The following is a 19,016-nucleotide window of genomic DNA, read 5'->3' as shown; positions in this document are numbered from 1 at the left end:
CTTCTGTCAGTATCCAGTCAGCAATTCTGAACATACAGGATGGTGTGATGCTGACAAACATCAAATTTATTCATCAGTATTGCTCAGTCTGATTTGAGATTTAAAGGGAAAGTTAAAACTAATATTGCTTAAGACTTGATTGACTTAAAATATTTTTTTAAACATTCATGAAAGTAGCTGTTGGAGTGACTCTCCCCGATTGCTACAACTTGTTCTATACTGGCAGAAAAATCCAATAATTCTTGAGATATAAACAACATACATATCTGCAGTGCATGCAGCACTAGTATGGCTATTTTCAGGCAATAAGCCACCTATAGAAGATTGCTACGAAAATTGCTATGAAAAACTTTCAATGCAATTCCTCCTGCAACTGTATAGCAAATCACATTTCTCCAAGGTATTTTCACTGGAGGAATTTGCACATTAGAAAGTTGTAGCACCAGAGTGCCAACCCCAAACAAACATCAGCTGTTGGATGTCTAAGCCCCCAGCCCAAAATCACAGCTCCTTTGGGAAACAAAGCAAAACATCCAACAACACACAGCTGCTGGCTTCTTGGCATAACAGTTTGATTGATAGATTTCCTAAATTTGTGAGCATGCAAACAAGATTTCAGCCATAAGAACATCTCCAAAAAACACTGGAATTACTACAGGGCAAGTGCCTCAGTTGCAGCAGTCTTCCTCCCCTCAGTTTACTTTTTCCCCTATTAAGAACTCCATAATGTAATCCAGTCAAAGAATATTTCTAGGATCAGATGCTAGATCTTCAGATCAACATCAGAGGAAGAGGAAAAGAGTAAAGAAGGATTAATGCTGCTGTATTTTATTGCTTAATTTCTTCAATGCTTCATTGTAAGCCTGTATTTTCAGAGCTTCAGAGTCCAGTGTTAAAAGAAACATTGAGCTGAAATAACCATTTGATTATAAGATAGGGCAGAAATAATTTTTGACAGCTCAGACAAAGGATTTTTTTTATTTACTTATTTTAATTATTTTTGAGATGGGAATTATACGCAGGTCATCTTCTGTCACTAACAAAACCACTTGAAGTATTTGGAAAGTTTTCATAACTGCAAAACAAAAGGGAATGTACCAGCTTGAAAAATGGGGATTTTCATTTTATGACATCTGTACATTTTTGCTTTTAACATTTGCATTCCAATACATTAGAGAAGTCTTTGTCATCACATTGTTACAACAAAAAGCTGTTTTCTGGTTAAGCTTGTCATTTTTCAAGCAAATTAATAATATCCCTAAAGGCACTTTTATGACTGTCTCTAAGATTTACATAATAAGAATTTTATTTTCAGTGTTATGGTAGAAAATTTTGCCATATGCACATGGATCTACCTTTTTATTTTTTAAGCTGATGAGGGAAAAAGGGAAATTTGAGAAGTTAACTGCTAGGATATTTGTATTAAGTGTTTTATCTAGCTAATCAATTAAGAATTACATAAAGTTTTAGCCTATGATTGAAACACCATTTTTCAAATTCATTCTTCTTTTACATACACCCTAAGGCTTGATCTGGCAACACCTGACATCAGCATGTAGGACACTACAGTTTCTCAGCAGAACTAAATGCAGGCACCTATTTTATCTCAGCTAATTCCTTCTCCTTCACAGGCCCGTGTTAGGTGGCATCAGCTGAGAGCTACAGCTTGTGCTAGGTAAAGCCTGTGTCAGCCAATATCTGCTTCCAAAGCATGGTTTGTTCTGTGTGTTCAAACCAAACACTTGGTATCAACTGGTACCCTTCAGGCTGCCAGAAAGCAGCATTTGTCTTCTTCAGCAGCATCCAAGAAGATAGTCCAGGAAGAAGGTGTTTTACCAGGAAGGTGGAAAAGGGGAACAAACATCCTCAGCTTTGTGGGAATTACCTCCTCTTACTGCACAGTACACACAAAGTGGCAAGATCATATTTTCTTAGACCACAGACTGATGCTATCAGTGATAGTTTGACAACAAAATAATTCGAAAGCTGTATCTTCATTTTTAAACCAAAATCTACGTCTGTCCCTATTTATATTTAGAAGACTCAATGCTAGCACAATTTAAAGACCTTTCCTTTCTTAGAAAATGAGTAATATAAAGTCCTTTGTACTAACAGCAGTAATAATAGCACTAAAAAGGTACACAGGTTATGTCAGGCCCCAAGGCAAACTGTAATGTACTCTGCCACTTAGTTAAATTCACAAAGAGGAAAGCAGTGGGAAGTGTTTTATTATTATTATTTTTTTACTGTTGTTCTAATTTTTATCCGGAAATCAAGCCAATGAGATACTATACACTTGAGGAATGAAAAGTTGCAAGCAAAATAGATGCTGTTGCAATTCACACCCGAGTACAACATCAGTAACCAGTAGGCTGCATTCACATCACCGATCTGCTGAAATGAATAAGTAGTAAGCATAGTTTACAGGATGAAGTGCTAGATATTGAAGTTCATATTCTAAGTTTTTTTTTAAATAATCTAAATTCACTCTTCCAGTAGATTTTTTTTTAACCAACAAACACTTTGCCCTCACTGATACACCTAGTGATGCATGCAGTAAGCAGTATTATGCTGCCATCTACAGTTTAAAGAAGAAAACAGACTGCACAGTTCAAATTATAAACCACTGGATTAAGTAGCACTTATAAAATAAAAATCTGAGCTTCTCAAGAAATGAGCAATCAAGATGCACAGACATTTTTGTGCTTACATTCTAGCCCAGTAAGCAAGACTTGAGGCCTTACTGAAAGCATCAGCAAGACATCCTTGAGGAGTCCTAGCTTGGACTAGAATAAAAAATGACAGTACATTAGCACCGAAAAAAAATAATATTTCAATCAATTGTATGAAATACAGATTTGGGAATCTTTGTTACAAATGTGAGATCACCTACTAGCACTTACTTTCAAAGTAGGTATTAGCAGCTTGGAAATAGTTATGAAAACTTCACATTCCAAAATATTTGGACGCCACAGTTTTTCTGTTCTCAGGGTGGCTCTTCATAAAATTATATGCCTTTGCAGAAAGTTTTTTTTTTTTTAAAGAGTATTTCCATGAAAACAAAGAAACCCATTTTCTTGTTAAGAAAATAATGGAAGTCTTGTGGATGTGGAAATCCTACAAGTTACCAGTTTGTCTTGCAGAATCTGACACCTGGCTTTATTTCCTTTGATTTTTGTATTTCTTCTAAAATCATGAACTAAGAAAACAAAGTTCCTTATTTAATTTGAGTGACTGAAATTCCAAAAGCAGATGACCATATTCTGATTGTCTCTCTAATCATTACAAACATGTTCATTTCGACCTTCTAGTTTTGTAACACAACCAAATCACTGCTGATTTTTTTTTTTGGTAATCAAAAATGTACAAGTTATAAGTGGTACTAAATTACTACTAAAACATAAAAGCTTGCTTTTTTTTTTTTTTATCTGTATCCTCATTCTTTTCTATGTCTGTGGATACATAGAAAGCTGGAAGTTTTTCGCCAGCTATAGTGCTCAGAAAATGCTTCTCATGAACTGAAAAGGGAAGAAGCCACTACGTGCACACAAAGAGTACTCTTACCTGATGATAACTGGAGTTTCAGACCATCTACGATCGAGCATTCAGCTTCTACTGAACGTTATAAACAACCTTAAGGCTTCCTAGTGAATACTGACCGTACTATGCAGTTTGCTCTGCCTGACATTGCCAGAATGAAGTATTGTATGAGGCGCCCCACACCTCTGTTTCCTCTCAAATGCAGATCCAAATACAGGAAGGAAATGGATGGCACATGTTCTGTCCACAAGTTACTCTACAGACCGTGTGGCCCAAACAGCTCCAGGTTCTCCAAGACATTTGTCAGTCCAGCTAACAGGTATTCACATTTCTGATGAGTTCAGGGAATTTTTTATATGTACATGCACATTTACTATATATTTACTACTCAGTAAACCAGCCTGTAGTAAGAACATATGAGTCAACATTAGCAATATATTATAGAAGCCTAATATAACCCTCCACAGAACAAATTCACGTTCATTCATAGTCTAAAGCTATTTTTACCCTCCTGCAGTCATACCATATCTTCTCTTCTCAGAGCCCAGAAAGCCTAGAAGTCCTAGAAGTCCTAGAAGTTTTGTAGGTAGCAAGCTGAAACGCTGTCCTAGAACTGAGATTTTAGTTTATCTTGGGCTTTGATTGTATTATTAGGTTCTCATCTCTTAACCAATATCTCTTTGAATAGGGACTATTTGTATGTGTGCCTACAACACCTAGTAGGTATAAAAGCTTTATATATATTTTATATATATATATAAACAGCATCCTTAGAAAACTATACTATATACTAAATAAGCATTACTGTAAATGGTTTTATTTCTTCCACTTTTCTTTGAAACAGTGGAAAAGGGATAGAAAAGTCAACCTGACCTTTCTGTAACTCACCTTCTCTTAACCAGAAAAAAAAATGGGTTCTGGCATCAGAAATTTCACCTGAATCTTTCTTGGCTCAATAGAAAAATAAACATTTGTTTTTGAACCCATGAAATGGAAAAACGCTTCTCAGCAACAAATGCCATTACCTGGGACCTTCATACACAACCATTCCCAGAAGTGTTTGTTTAAACATCCTGCTCATTTCTAAAGCTTAAATCTGAGGTGAACAGTGCTTTCCCTGCCCCATGCCGGTTACCTAGAACTGGAAAAAAAAAAGATTGCTCTGATAGCAAGATTTGCATCCACATATTGTCAGATTACCATTTGCAAATCAAAAAGATTAAAAATAGTAATAAAAAGCTTGTATAGTGTATACAAGTTTAAGAGGCCACAGGAGTATAATGCATGCTTAAATACTTTGCTTAAGCCTCTTTTTAAAAAAGGTTTGTTCTTCCCTTTTCCCTTAAGTCCTGTCCACAAAAATTCAACCGACATGAAGTCTGGTATTAAAAATCCCCATGATCCATGTTACTAAATCCCAACTGTGTGCATTTTTTTTTGAAAAAAATGGAAGAGGAAATCAATGTGCAAACAATGTAACAGCAAACCACCATAAAGGTCCAGCTTGTCCAGCTTCTATTTCTGTGCCAAAAAGGGATAAAATTCACTTTGTTTGGTATAGATCAACTACTTCGTTTATCCTGAAACCTTTATCAGAATAAGATTAAAGAAATTTGTTCCAAAACTGCTAGTTAGAGTGGGTACGTTTTCACTATTTCAACATTGGAAGATTTTTTGCTGCTTCAAACAAATTTCTTACTAATTTGACTTGCTGTCATACTCAGACAAAAACCAAAGTGCTACTTAGAGTACCAGTTATCAGCAGTTCCTCATTTCTTACTTCCTAAAAAATGATCCAGAGGCAGAACTAAATGTACAGTCCTGATCTCTGGTGCATGTACTCTTTAGCTTTCATTGCAGTTGTTGTTTCTTTCTGAATATTAAGAGGAGTTTTAAACAGCACAGAACCTTGCACTGAGATTTTAGTTTCCTCAAAGAGGAACCACAGTAACCTTTTTGTGAAAGATGACATCTTGACTCTTAAAGCCAAGAAATGCACGAAACACCTACAGACTAAATCCAAGTGACTATGAATTTCAAGGACAAAACTACCCTTGAGAAAAACAGTCTGCTGCCATACCAAGCAGCAAGTTAAGCCTTATAATCCATCATATTACTTTCCAGCTTTTTCTCCTAAAATGACTGCTTTCACTTTTAATGACGCATCTGCTGTAGGATCAAACAACTTCGGACTTCAGTGCCAAATGCACAAGTTACAAAAACTTCTAAAGAAAAGCTTTCTGAATAAGGTGAGTCACAGTACTGAAAGGTCAGATCCCATATTACAGTTAACTGTTTAGGAGGTACAGAGGGAGATAGGATAACTGTAGTTTCTCAAAGGAGAGCTCTTCTGCAATCCTAATTACTTAACAGGACCTACCTTATCTACAGTTGCAAAGATGCTTCTACCTCTATCTCATGCACTTATCTGGACTATACGCACAGTCATTTGTGTTTTTTCTTGAACCAACAAACCTATACAGTATCCCATTAACCAGCTATTTCCCTCTTTTCTCTCTCCAAATCAAAAGCTCAGTTTCCCCGAGAAGAAAACCCACTCAAACAGAACAGGACACAATAAACATCAAATAAACTTACAGGAAATTTATTCCAACTTAGTAATATTTGCTATTGTGTGTATTATTCAGGAATTTATAGACCATATAAATTATTTTGCTACTACTTTCAGAAATGTTTTAGTAGTACTACAGAAGTTAATAATACACCAATAAACATTGTCACTGCAAAAGATTTGTACAAAAAAAGAAAAGCCTTTGTAGAAAGGATAGTGGTTTTTATTGTAGTCTTAGAAAATATTGAATTATGAAAGATACAAAATCAACTGTTGTAATTATCTGTTTATTTTACAATCTGTATGCCACCATACTCTTATGGCTTTTAGATATTCTGTCCAAAGTATTTTAAAACATGCTTTAACAAAGTATTTTACAATTTCAAAATTGACTATTTCTTTACTGGAAAAACTCCAAAACATTTACCTGAGAATTCGGTATCATAAAATTGTCATTCATTCTTAAAGTTAATGATATAGCCTACAGAAGTCAACATGCAACTTGTATGTCTACTGTATTAAATAAATATTTTAAAAATTATTTGATGCAGCTGGTTAGGCAAAAACCTACCCTCAAACCTCAACAAGTTCATCATAGATTTAAATACATGACATGAATTTTATCCTAACCCAACGTGAAACGACAGCCATAACTTCTGCACTGGAAGCCCTGCGACATTTGCTAGATGGAATTCAGATGTGGCTGATCAGACCATGGCAGTGGAGCACAACTCTTTTCGGTGGATATTCTAGCCTCTGGACCTGGTCATCACAGACTTTGTTTCATTCACAGCCAGGTGAGTCAGGGTATAGGCCACTGGATATATTTAAGTTCCCAGCCAGTCATTCTCTATATACGTGCTCCACCAGTTTATAACAAAACATATTTAACCCAAGAAATTCCATTTTAGAGTACATGTATTATAGGACAATGCTTTAATGTCATTATCCATGTCGTTTCAAATATCAACAACTTTAAAAAGTGATAGACAGTAGAGGGTTTGGGACTTTGTTTTTATTTTTACTGTTTCTGTTGGCTTGCTTACTAATTAAAATGGACACTTAAGATAATATACTGCCCATGATGGCAGTACATGAGGGAGGCAGGATTAAATTAACCAGGAATATACAGATGCTGGAGAACAGACAGAGAGCTTCACGAGTTATACATATACAGGATCAACACACATAAATCCTAGTAATTTAAAAGAATTTCAATTTGATTATCTGAAAATATTTCTGAAGCAGCAGAACTCTCATGATGTCTGCAATATAGTATTTATTTCTGAACTTCAGTTACGGCAAGCACTGATTTATACAAGCTATGCTCCATTAACATAATTTTTCCCCTTAAAATATGATATATGATGAAAATCCAAGGATATCACTAGAGATTTGAATTAACTTTCAATCGCGTAAGTGAGGTAGTGTAGTCACTTGTATTAGGTGCTGGTTACGAGAAGTACTGTTGAAATCTGTCAATTTTGTTTTAAATAAGTGGCCTAATAGTCTTTATTTATTAATGCTATGTTACCTGCTAAGAGGAAGAGAATTAAAAAAAAAGATCCTTGCCAAACAGTTTCTTTAGCAAGTTTTGTCTCACTGCAAGAAAAAACTGCAAAGTAGTATTTACAATAGTCCTTTGCTCTAGTTGCTGCCTACTGTACATGCACACAAAGACACAAACAGCTAATATACACTCTGAGGTAGGAAATGAAGAATTCCACTGGCTTGTACAAGATTCTTCATGTTTTGTAAACCAGCAAAACCAAAGTTTTCTGTGGTGAGGTTCAATACTTAGTTCTGGTGTGAGAATAACATCTAAATAACAAAGCAATCATCAGTACACAATATGCATCTTCTTCCACATAAAAGTCTTTCTTAAAAAGGGGGGGGATTACTTTCCATTTCTCTTATTTTAGTGGCTGAATTTCTCCTTCATAAAGTAAATAAAAGAAATCCCTCCAGCTCTTTTCCTTATTATACTTTTTATACATCTATACTTATAACACAAGCCATTGAAAATGCACTACAGGTTTAGCCATAAAATTATCCTGAAGATTAAAATTCTGAAATAGATCTTTACTGGTCCCAGTGATCAGAGGGCAATTAGACTTAGAGATTATAGACTTAGAGATTACTTAAAATGCAATTAGGCACTGAAGTTATGAAGAATTTGGTGCCTGAATACCATAATTAAAAAAAACAAAGCCACTTGTCCATAAACTTTCACAATACTTCAATTCCAACTCATCACAAACAGCAGCAAGCTCAAAGGTGCTAGGATAGTAAGTTACTGTACATCAATGAATTTTAACAAGCACCTGGGATTCAGATGCCAGAGGATCCAATGCACACTGTACAAGCAAAGAACTGTATCAGTTTCAAGCTTCTGCCTTTCCAATATGTTATTTCTCCCACAAAAAATAAACAGAGGAAGAGCAGCATGCTGCAGCACCTCCGCTGTTCCCATCACCTTAACTACACATGGGAAAGCTAAGACAAAGGCAAATATTTAGTAAAAGGTGGCTCTGGTACAGGGATGTGAACAGCAGGAAGCAGTTAGCTGTTCCAGAGAGTATTTGCCAGAATCTCCTCATAATGTCATGTTATCCTAACCCATCTATAAACATTTATAAAGCTATATATGCTTCTTAAAGTTTGTCTGCCAGGAGAAAAAAGACATCTTAAACAGATAAGCACTCCATGTACGGAAGTCACTGTGCATAAATATATGTTAGGAATCTTGAGATGTAGAGTGGCATTAGGTACTGTGGCATAAACCAGAGTGAAGGCTACTTGATACCTGAATGAAAGCTTCCTCACAAATACACATCTGTGCACAAAGTTTATACTTTCAAAAAACTTAATTGAACATCCCTTGCCATCACCGCACAGAAAAAGCTCTAAGGCTGACACATACAAATTACACTTTAGAACTACACAGAGCAAACCCAAAGCTTGCCAGGTAATATAATGACCATGTAATTGTCAATGTAGCTTTTAAAGAAAGTTTCCTCTTTACTTTCACTTTGAAGTTACTTTAGGATAATGCTCAATCTCGCTTTAAATCGCAATGTTGAGAGGCTGGCAATAGGAAGAGAATAGATTTACTCATCTGTAGTGCATTTATCAGTCATTTGCTGACAGAAGTCTGTGATAGCACCACTCTGTCCACACTGCTCCACGAGTGAAGTTTTCTCCAATGTTCTTACAGAAGCTGGATGCAGTTCTTGTACTTGATCATATGGTGCATCACACACACCTTTCACACACTGATAACAGGAACTCTGCTCGTTTGTAGACGTAACACCTGAAAGGCCATCTGCTAGTTCTAGACCCGTTGGTATTGCAAGCTCGCTATCAGATGGCGCTGTTCGTTCTCTCTCCGGGAATAAAAATGAAAGCGGACAATCTGAGGAAGAATATTTCGCAAGTATTTGTATTTGCTCATGACTCAAGGCTGCTTCCTTACACACCTGCTGGCAAAGTCCAGTCAAATTCTGCTTTGTCTCACCCAGAGTTGACAAAATGTGATTTCTCTCCTTCAGCAAGTTTTCTTTCTCATTTTGCTGCAAAAAGAGAAATAGCTTTTTAGCGTACATTTTAACACACAAAAAAATAAAACAAGTCTGTAAATAACATTGCCAAATTCCTTCTGTTTCAGCAGACTGTAAGATCAACAATGACACAACCAAATGCCTACTAAAAGCACAATCCTACCCTGTCTTGAAGTGTCAACTCAGCTATTTGAAGTGACTTTTCAAAACAAAGCTTTTTCAAAACTAATGCTGACAAACAAAAGAATAACACTTACTTATTGAATGAAACCTAGCTCCACTTACTATAAATATTCCCAAAACACTAATTCTACAGCATAACGCATCTAAACTGTTACCACCCGTTAGGTCGACCAAACATTAACCAGAACGGTTTCCATGGAGATTTTACATTGAAAATTTAAGTGTAAAAAACTAGACATCACATTTTCAGTATTGATACTACTCTGTTAGATGAAAATACATTAAATTCTCAAGAAGTGCTAAGTCCACCACAGAAAAAACAATAGACTCCAGAATTGTTTCTAAAGTAGAACAGGAAAATTTATTTTACTTCAACATCAATCTTTTCTGAGACTTCTGGTATAACTGGTTGAAGATGCAAGGACATGGAAAACTGAGGGGGGTTAGTCTAATGATGTAAACAAGCAATGTCTGGAGGAAAAGAAAATGAGGAAACGAAGGACAGGAAATAAGACCCAAATGAAGTAGCTGAAAGAAAAAAACACATTTTTAGTTCTACAGTTAATTTTAAAAGGCAGAGTTTTGAAGACATACATTTCAGTTTCTGCACAAAGTTTTAAATAGCTTTTGAGAAATAAATCATCATGGGTTACATCAATTCATTCTTAGAAATATTACTTTTATTTCTTCTCACATTCCTTCTTGCAGGAGAAACTCATACTGCAACCTCTACAATTTCGTTCTGAAAGAATTCATTAGTGTTAAGCGGCACTTTGCAAGGGAAGCAGTTTTTGCCAGCCTCTTTTGCCGAAAGCGATTAGAAGGAGTGCAGCTTTGCCAGATCTCCTAATCTGAAACGTACATTTTGGGTATGCAGAGTCACTCAGCTGTGCAGCATGGACTGATGAAATAATCTGGACTGTTGCTTAACACAAACTTCAACACTCAGAAATATTTTTTCCCAGTGTGTAAGATGGGGGTGGGGAATTTAAGTTGTTAAAAAGTTAATGCATTTCAATTTTAGCCGCATTATATTAATACTGCAAAGAAATGCTAACTAGTTGAGGTCAAAATTATCATCACATTAAGAACTCTCACTTCTGGTGAAGAATCTATTTAGGTCATGCATTTCTCCTTGCTATAGCATATATAACAAGATCTCAATTGCATTTTAGATCACAGCTACAGCCTGTCACGCAGTGACACATCCTCCTCCTGAGCCACGGGATCTCCAAGGAAGTAGTGTTTCTTGAGGCCAGCTGTCCTTTACTCTGCTCCCCCTCACAAATACCCTCAGTCTAAAACTTTGATGTGAGAAAAGTACAAGTTAGGTGGATATGCATACACAGGTGTTCTGAAAGAACTGTTTCTATGAAGCTAACCTTTCCCTGAGAGGCCCACATGTATTCCCACATACAGAACAGGAGTGAACAACAGGAACACAAAGGCTCACCCGGAAGGTCAATAAGCAAAGACTATATGGACTATACGAGGGGGGTCTGTGGTGGTTTCACACCAATGGCCAACTGAAGTCCTCAAAGGAAGAGGTAGGGGGAGGAGAAAATATGACTGCAAACAAAAGCTTGCAGGTTGAGATAAGGATCGTTTAAAGGAAAAAGAAAAAAGGGAGGAGAGTCTTGATGCTGTGCCAACCCTGCTCAGCAAAAGACAAAACACTGGTGCGATACCAGGGCTGTTCTAGCTGCAGTTGCGGAACACAACACCACGTGGGCTGCTGTGTGGAAGTTAACTCCACCCCTGCCCGACTCAGGGTCAAAGATGATCTTCTGTACAGAGCTGGTCAAGAGAAACGACTCAACCTAATTCTCTCAGAGAGCAGTTCGATTCAACACAGAGTACTACTCTTGTTCGCATGTAAGTGGAGCTTAAGACTTTCAGATTCACTTGGATAGGACGGTACACCTCAGGAGGTCTGCAGTCTGAGCAGTCACCTCTGGGTAAGACCAGTCTGCTCAGGGGTTTGTCCAGTGGCGTCATGAAAACCTCCTAGGACAGAGCCCACACAACCTCTATGAGTAACCTCCTCCATTGCCTGCCCATCCCCCTTGGTAAAAGGGTTTCCATATATCCAGTTAAAACCTCCTAATTCTGTTTATGACAGGGTCTCCAGCTATTCTGCTGTGAATAACACTACCTGCTAGGAGGCAGGAGTACTCCCATTCCCAACATCATCTTGATGACTTCCCCACAGATGTGGGCAGGTGGCTATTAGCTCTCCCCACAGCCATCTCTTCCCGAGCAGAAGAGGCCCCATTTCATCTGCCTCTCCTCACGTAAGTACTTCAACCCTGACTGTCCTGGGGACCTCTCTCTTAACCTTATTCATTTGTCGAGGTCCTTCCAGCACAGGGAGGGCGGTGGTGAAACTGGGCACCATATTCTGGATTCAGTCTTACGAGTACTATGTATAGGAGTGCAATCGCTGCCCTCAAACCACTGGCTGTGCTCCTGTTAATACAACCCAGGATGCTGACAGCCTTTTTTCAGCCCGGACAAGCTGTTGACTCATGCTCAGCTGTTGACTCATGCTCATGCCCAGAACAACCCCCCAGGGCCCTTTCAGCAAAGCTACTCCCCAGCCAGTCTCCAGCCTCTACTAATGCAAGGGGTTAATGTCTGCCCCAGAAAGAGTGGTTTCTCAAGAATGCACCACAAATATGTTTTAATCTGAGAAAAAACAAAAACCTGATAAGCAACAACTCAGACATCAATACAAGACAACACGCTGTGCATACTGGAAACCAGTATGAGTAGTTTTGCCAAATAATATTTCCTAACAGTACACAGAGTATTATCTACCTGTCCAAAGTTTTCCAACTATAGCTATACCGCATTATCCTCTCTCAGAGCCACATCACAGAGAATACCGTGAGAAGAGCAACCAGCTTCTGAGACCCAAGACTGACCCCGAAAAGCAGAAAGGAGGCAGGAGTCGCCATGCACAAAGCAGCCTGGGTGTGTACCATACACTCTTCAGATGTCTCTTCTTCCAGCCACCCAAAAATTATGCCTAGACAAGTCTCAGTTTCTGTATTTGTGCACAACTTACACAAGTTTGACGGCGCACAGCATCAGCTGCCCTAAGACACTCTCAACAGCTCCAAACAACGTTTTCTCAAGAAGTTCTGAAGAAACTTACCCGCTCGGGAAAAAAAAAGTGACAGGAAACATTTGTGCCTAGAGCACAATTCAGAACTCAGGCCTCACCTCACAATTCTCAATGCTCATTGTCTAGCACTCGCACAATGATCTCTGTCAAACAGCAGACATTCATTCTGTTCTAGTGTAGGTCCACAGAAAAAAAGGATATTACACTATAATTATCGTTTAGTCAACTACAGGTCTAATCTTGCAGATGAATCATGTCTTTAAATTTTTCTCCCCAAACTGTTGCACAATATTGACAAAGTTACAAAACAAACAGAAATCGCATAAGACAACAGAAACAAACAGAAAGTTCTGAAATGTCAGAAACAGCTTCTTGCTTTGCCTGAGTAATATAATTTTTTTTTTTTATTAGCACAACCACCTGATTTCCCTCCCCACTCGAATATCTTCATTCGGCACACTGAATGGACTTGCTCTGTCAACTCATCAGGGTTGTATGGCACTCTCAGCCTTCCCTCAAAGTCTCTCATTTACTGCAGAAAAAAATATCTCATTTTGTGAAAGATGAAGCATTTCTGGAAACTAAGTTTCTAGCCTGTGGTCCTTTGCTCTAGTTTTATTTTCTTTTTCACTTCAAGGTCAGAAGGAAAAGACGTGTTTACATGACTACATATGCTCCTGATGCAGATACTAAATTCACCTACATGGAGCACAAAGTCTTAATCACCAGACAAATTAAAGTACAGTAAACCTAACTATTTAGTTCATCTGGTGTAATCAACAACAAAACTGAGATGAGAGGGTCAGAAAAACATTAGAAAAAAGCCATTCACAATAACTTTCTTGCCAGAAGAACTTCAGATCATGCACAGCTGTCTGAAGCTACACATTTATCACTTTAAATGAGTAGCAAATATGTAAACAGATGCCTGTAGAGAAATTTGGATGCATTAATTCCTCAGCTACAATCGTGATAAAACTGATAAAACTGCAAGCAGCTTCCTGAGTTCTGCTGTATCTTCTGCCTTTCTGCATGTGTCTCATTTTTAAGATTCAAGACTCAAGAAACTGTTTACCAGCCTGTGCTGATATGTTACAAGAACAAATACCAACAATATTGTAACAGTAAACTTGATCATGAACTATATGAGCCAAAGGAAAAAAAAAAGCAAAGCAGGAAAGTACAGAGAGGTAGAGAACTTGGCAGGATGAGATGACAGTGTGGGAATCATTCTGTATAATTAAGCTCAATACTGATGGCAGTTCTGAAACAGCCTTCACCAAGAATTATGCTGTGATAAAATTTTACCACAGAAAAACAGAGAGGAAAAGCGTACATTTTAGAGTAGGCACAGAAAAATCTAGAACTGTTATCAAGAAGTCATCTGTTTAAGACTGAAAGTTCTCTGAGCTTAAGTGGATAAAATAATAAGCCACCTCAAGCTACTGGCAGATATCCAAAGAAGACATTTAAAGACAGACTCAAGTCAATATTAGTAATGAGTATTTATACATACCAGTTTTTCGATTTCAGATTCAAGATTCTGTATGCAGTCAAGTTTTCTCTTACGACATCGCTGTGCTGCGATTCTATTTTTACTTCGCCTTCGGATATCATGAATACAGTCCAACTGTTCAGGAGTTAATTTATGCATTTTCAGAAATGACTGGAAGTCATTTCTGGAAAGTGAGATAATCCTTTGTGCATTAAATGGCAGTTTTACCTAGAATGTAAGATACATTTGTAAGTCAAAGGTGAAACTGGTTTACACATACTCCAACAGGTCAATTCAAGTCTTTAATTATAAGCGTTCTTTATCACAACACTTATCTTTCTTCCTTAATCTCAGAAGCAAGAGCAAAGTAATATAGCCATCAGATGAGGTGGATAAAATCCAGGGGTTTCAAACAGATGAGCTCAAGAACAGGAGAAATAATTGAGCACATTTACACTAGATCTTCAAAAGAATGAAGAGAGGAGGACCAAAAATTCATCCCTGTGTACAGCAAATCACCTAGGCGATACATTCTAAAACTAAGTTATGGTTAGGTTGTGCATAAAATAGGTGTCAAGAATCATTATGCAGTCTAAAGTTTCCTCTAACCTGCTACTAAGAGTGTATTCTGTATCCATTTTTGTATTTTACTGTAGGAAAAGTTAGTATGAAACAGGCATCTACTTAAAGTAGAGCAGTTACTGGCAGTTAGTGTTTGTTTTATAACTCTTAATGCTGGAGAAGAGAGAAAAATCAGGCTCTTGCTACTAAGTCAAGTCTATGTACACAGTATGTACACCTGAGCTACATACGGAAGCAGGTATCAGAAACACACAGATCATACAGTCCTGATAAATACTGAAAACCATCTTCACAAAGTAAGTGTCAGGTTTTATTAAGCACCCAACTAAAGACACTATTTTAATCCCTCTATTTGAGTACATTAAACAGTAGAACGTTACCTTGCTGTGGTTAAAGATCTGGAATTCATTTAAATAGCAAATAAAAAACCACCACCCTTTTTATGTTTGGCTATCACTGGTTAATAAGCAGACAAGCAAATGGGCGAAGTATTACCTTAAGCTATGATGCCATTTTCTTCTTTGTAATGTAAAGATGAGGAATGTTTTTAAGCCATTTCTGGCCCTTTTTGGTCTGTCAACCTTCTACAGGAATGGCAGCTTTCACTTATTTTAAGTCTCAGTAAGGTCCCACCATACACAGAGTTGCATTGCAATTCTACAATTCTAGGAACTGTGACAGAAGTCATTCTATGTACACTGTAAATCCGTTTGAGATTTGACTACTTACAGCATCTGTCTACAATGCTACCAAAGCAGTGACATGTCAGAAAGAATCACAAAATAGTTTCTGCATTTCAAGGGAACAAGTATAGCCAAAGTTTTGGAGAAGGTGACGTTATTAAAGCGGTCTTAAATGCACAGCTACTGTAGGCAGCTTGAAAACTTGATTTTTGTTTTGCAGGAAAACTGAAGTACTATCTCCCTCCCACCTTCTCACCTCAAAACAAAAACAAGAACTTTTTAAGTTTCTATAAAACAGACCACGAAATTTAGTTGTGTTCAACTGAAGTAGACAAAAAAAGAGAATCCACATGCTGTGGTTTAAAATACTTCTAACATCTTTTGATCAAGTTGTTCCAGAGAAATATCTGAAGAGATCTAATACCTAAGCATCTATCACTTCAAAACTTTTATGTCTCCCTGAATTAACAGTGATTTCCCATACAGATCTTCAAATGGTTATTTTAAATTTAATTCCCCAAGTTTTTAAAACAAGCAACCACAACAAAATAACAGGACTCGGGCTTCTGAGTAGGGCCTTAAAAGACATGGAAGCAAAGGATACACAACGATGTTCTTACCTCACATTCTTGTTCTCTTGCTGAACAGGATTCACTGTCTCCCTCAGTGTCAGTTTCCGAATCCTCTCCTAAACTTATCACATAATTATAGGGACATTGTTCTTGCTGTTGTCCCTGAACATAATCTCCACTGCTTATTTCAGAGCTGTTGGAGCATCCTTCGGTACTAAGGTTACTTATGAAGGGGCAGTTGACAGAATTCAATGTTGTAAAAGTTCGCTGAGAGCAAGGTTCAGGGCTTTCACTGATCCTGATACCCAGCCATGGACACTCTGATTTCTTCCCCGAATATACAGGCTCCGAGCATTCTTTCAGAACTGCAGACTGTAAATGTATTTGGCAGGGCTCTGTACTGTAAATATCGCTCCAGAACCCTTTTGCTAGATGTTCTGCTATCTCTCTCTCCACACTGCTTCGATCACCAGCTGATGTAATGTTAATGGCTTCTCTAGTACACAAATCAACCTTTAAAGGTGCATCATCTTGACCTTCAATTTTGTCATTCCCAACTCCAGTACTTGTTACAGTTTTTTCAGCTAAGACTGTGTTGTTTTGCACACCACTGAAATTCAAGTTACCATATTGCTCACATGTATGCAAAAAAGACACAGAATTAAGTCCATGAGGTGCAGCAGTGTTTTGAGGGAAAGCAGCAACATCAATTTTCTCCACAGGACATGAAACACTCTGAGTCACAGAATCCTTCTTCGACTCTTCCTTTTTCTCAGTGTCTTCCTCCCCTTCTTCCATTTTTACCTGAGTCTCTTCACATTTGGAGACCAGCTGCATAGGTACACACTCCTGAGCTTTTCGTGTGCCATCATTATCAGATACTTCCTTCTCAAGAAAAGGTGGCACCTGAGTGTCTTTAATACTGGAATTGGACTCTGTAGTATGAACCTTGTCATTTCCAAAAGCTTTCTGGAATTTCCTATACTTTGGACATTGGGAAGATGAGCTGGAGACGCTACCCTTTTCTAAATGTGATGGATCACACGTTTGATTGGTGTTATCTTGGAGAGCAGGTGATGTTTTAGGATTTTCTTCATCTTTACAGAGCTTTGTGTGAGATGTTTGAATATATTCTTTTTCTATAAGTTCTTCTGCTTCATCATCTATTTCTAGGTCTCCATCATCCACGTTGCCAATTTTAGGATTTGCTTTCTTACAATGTTGCGTACAACATTTCTTCCTAGGACATTCCTGCTGATCCGATTTACAGTCCAAAAATTTGAATTTGAGAAACTGGAAGCAGGACTCTTCAATGTTGTGTACGCCCAAGAATTCAGCACACTTGCAAACTTCAGACACATTGTCTTTATTTAAAATAAGTTTAGCTGTGTATGCAAACTGAAGCAAGGGACTAAATCCTTTAAGTGTTACCTATTAAAAAGAAAAAAGAGAATATTAGTAAGGCCAACTTCCTTCTTGGTGAAACCACAACCAAATCTCACTTGCCTCCTCTCAACCAGGACATACAGTATGAAAGAGAACAAGGTTCCGTGTTTCCAATTCCAGTACACCAGACAGTTCAGTTGCCAAGTTTCCAGTTACAGCTCCAATGTTGTAAATGGGTTTAAACACGCAGAACTCACATTTACCAGTGAGCAAACCATGCCATCAAGACAGAGAACAAGAAAAATGCAACAGATTTGTTCCGCAGGGGAAATCTGGCCACACTCATTGTAAAACAAATCTTCTGACACAATTTTATCCTGTGTATTTTATGGTGATTATCTTCTTCACTGTGATGAATCTTTTAAATAGTACTAACAAGTGAAAAATATTGCTGTACACTGAAAACCAGTAACCAAACTCCAGTTTTGCAAAAATATCTTTCAAACTGAAGTTACGCATGAGTTACCCTACAATAAGATCAAGATGCTGCTGGCATTAATCATTCCTTTGAAAAGCAATTACTGCTATTTGTTCAGTTTAATGCATCACTGATATAAGAGTTTTTGAAACAATGGAATTTGACCACATATTGTTACTGTATCCATCCTACTCCTTTCTTCTTCCCATGGATGTAAAAGACTAGTACCCAAAACCCTACACCAACAGCAGTTATTCTCAGTTTAAAGCCTCTTTGGAGTACGTAAGTTTACTGGAACAGTTCCATCACTATCATCTCAGTTTCTACTGCAGAACAGTTACCTAAAAAGGGAACTCAAAGATGACCGAAACTGTATCATCACAAACTGAACAAGATCTACACAAGAAAAAATTACTAAGGAATCAAGTAGGAAAGCGTAAACAGACCATCATATTCCAAGTTACATGACACTTTCACTAGCCTCTCTGCAAAGACAAGATGAAGCAATATGTTCATTATTACTACTCAAACTCAAGCCCACACTCTGGTACCCTTCTTTATTTTAAAGAACAGGGCTTTATGCTGAATAAAGTGCCATATTAATGCACGAACTATACTGAATTCTTCTGCCAGCAAGAAAATTTACTATACAATACAGTTTGATTTAGGAATCAGTTGAGTTCGTTTTTTAAAAAAAACATAAATACCACATGAAAGGCAGCTGAAGGGATCTGCACAGAGACAGTTCAGGAAAAAAAACATTCTGAAATAAAAATCTCATGACCTTATTGTAAAGAATACTTAAAATAGTGTTTCAAGTATTCTCTGGAGACAA

The 19,016-nt window shown here is 37.5% G+C and overlaps 1 protein-coding gene across 3 annotated transcripts in view; it reads right to left on the bottom strand.

Moving 5' to 3' along the window:
* Nucleotides 1-6,313: 6,313 nt before the first annotated feature.
* BACH1 (BTB domain and CNC homolog 1) overlaps nt 6,314-19,016 on the bottom strand; it is a 30,267-nt gene continuing 17,564 nt past the window's right edge. For all 3 annotated transcript variants that reach the window (XM_080577685.1, XM_080577683.1, XM_080577684.1), the window contains 3 exons: nt 16,366-17,748; nt 14,502-14,708; nt 6,314-9,684 (listed from right to left, as the gene is read on the bottom strand). In XM_080577685.1, coding sequence (XP_080433811.1) covers nt 9,223-9,684; nt 14,502-14,708; nt 16,366-17,748 — 2,052 coding nt within the window. In that variant the 3' untranslated portion in view covers nt 6,314-9,222. The remainder of the gene's footprint in view (nt 9,685-14,501; nt 14,709-16,365; nt 17,749-19,016) is intronic.

Source organism: Anser brachyrhynchus, assembly GCF_964034855.1.
Source record: "Anser brachyrhynchus genome assembly, chromosome: 1".
In the NCBI taxonomy this organism is placed as follows: Eukaryota; Metazoa; Chordata; class Aves; order Anseriformes; family Anatidae; genus Anser; species Anser brachyrhynchus.
Note: the sequence above shows the minus strand (reverse complement) of the source record. Positions and strands in the feature narration are given on the sequence as shown.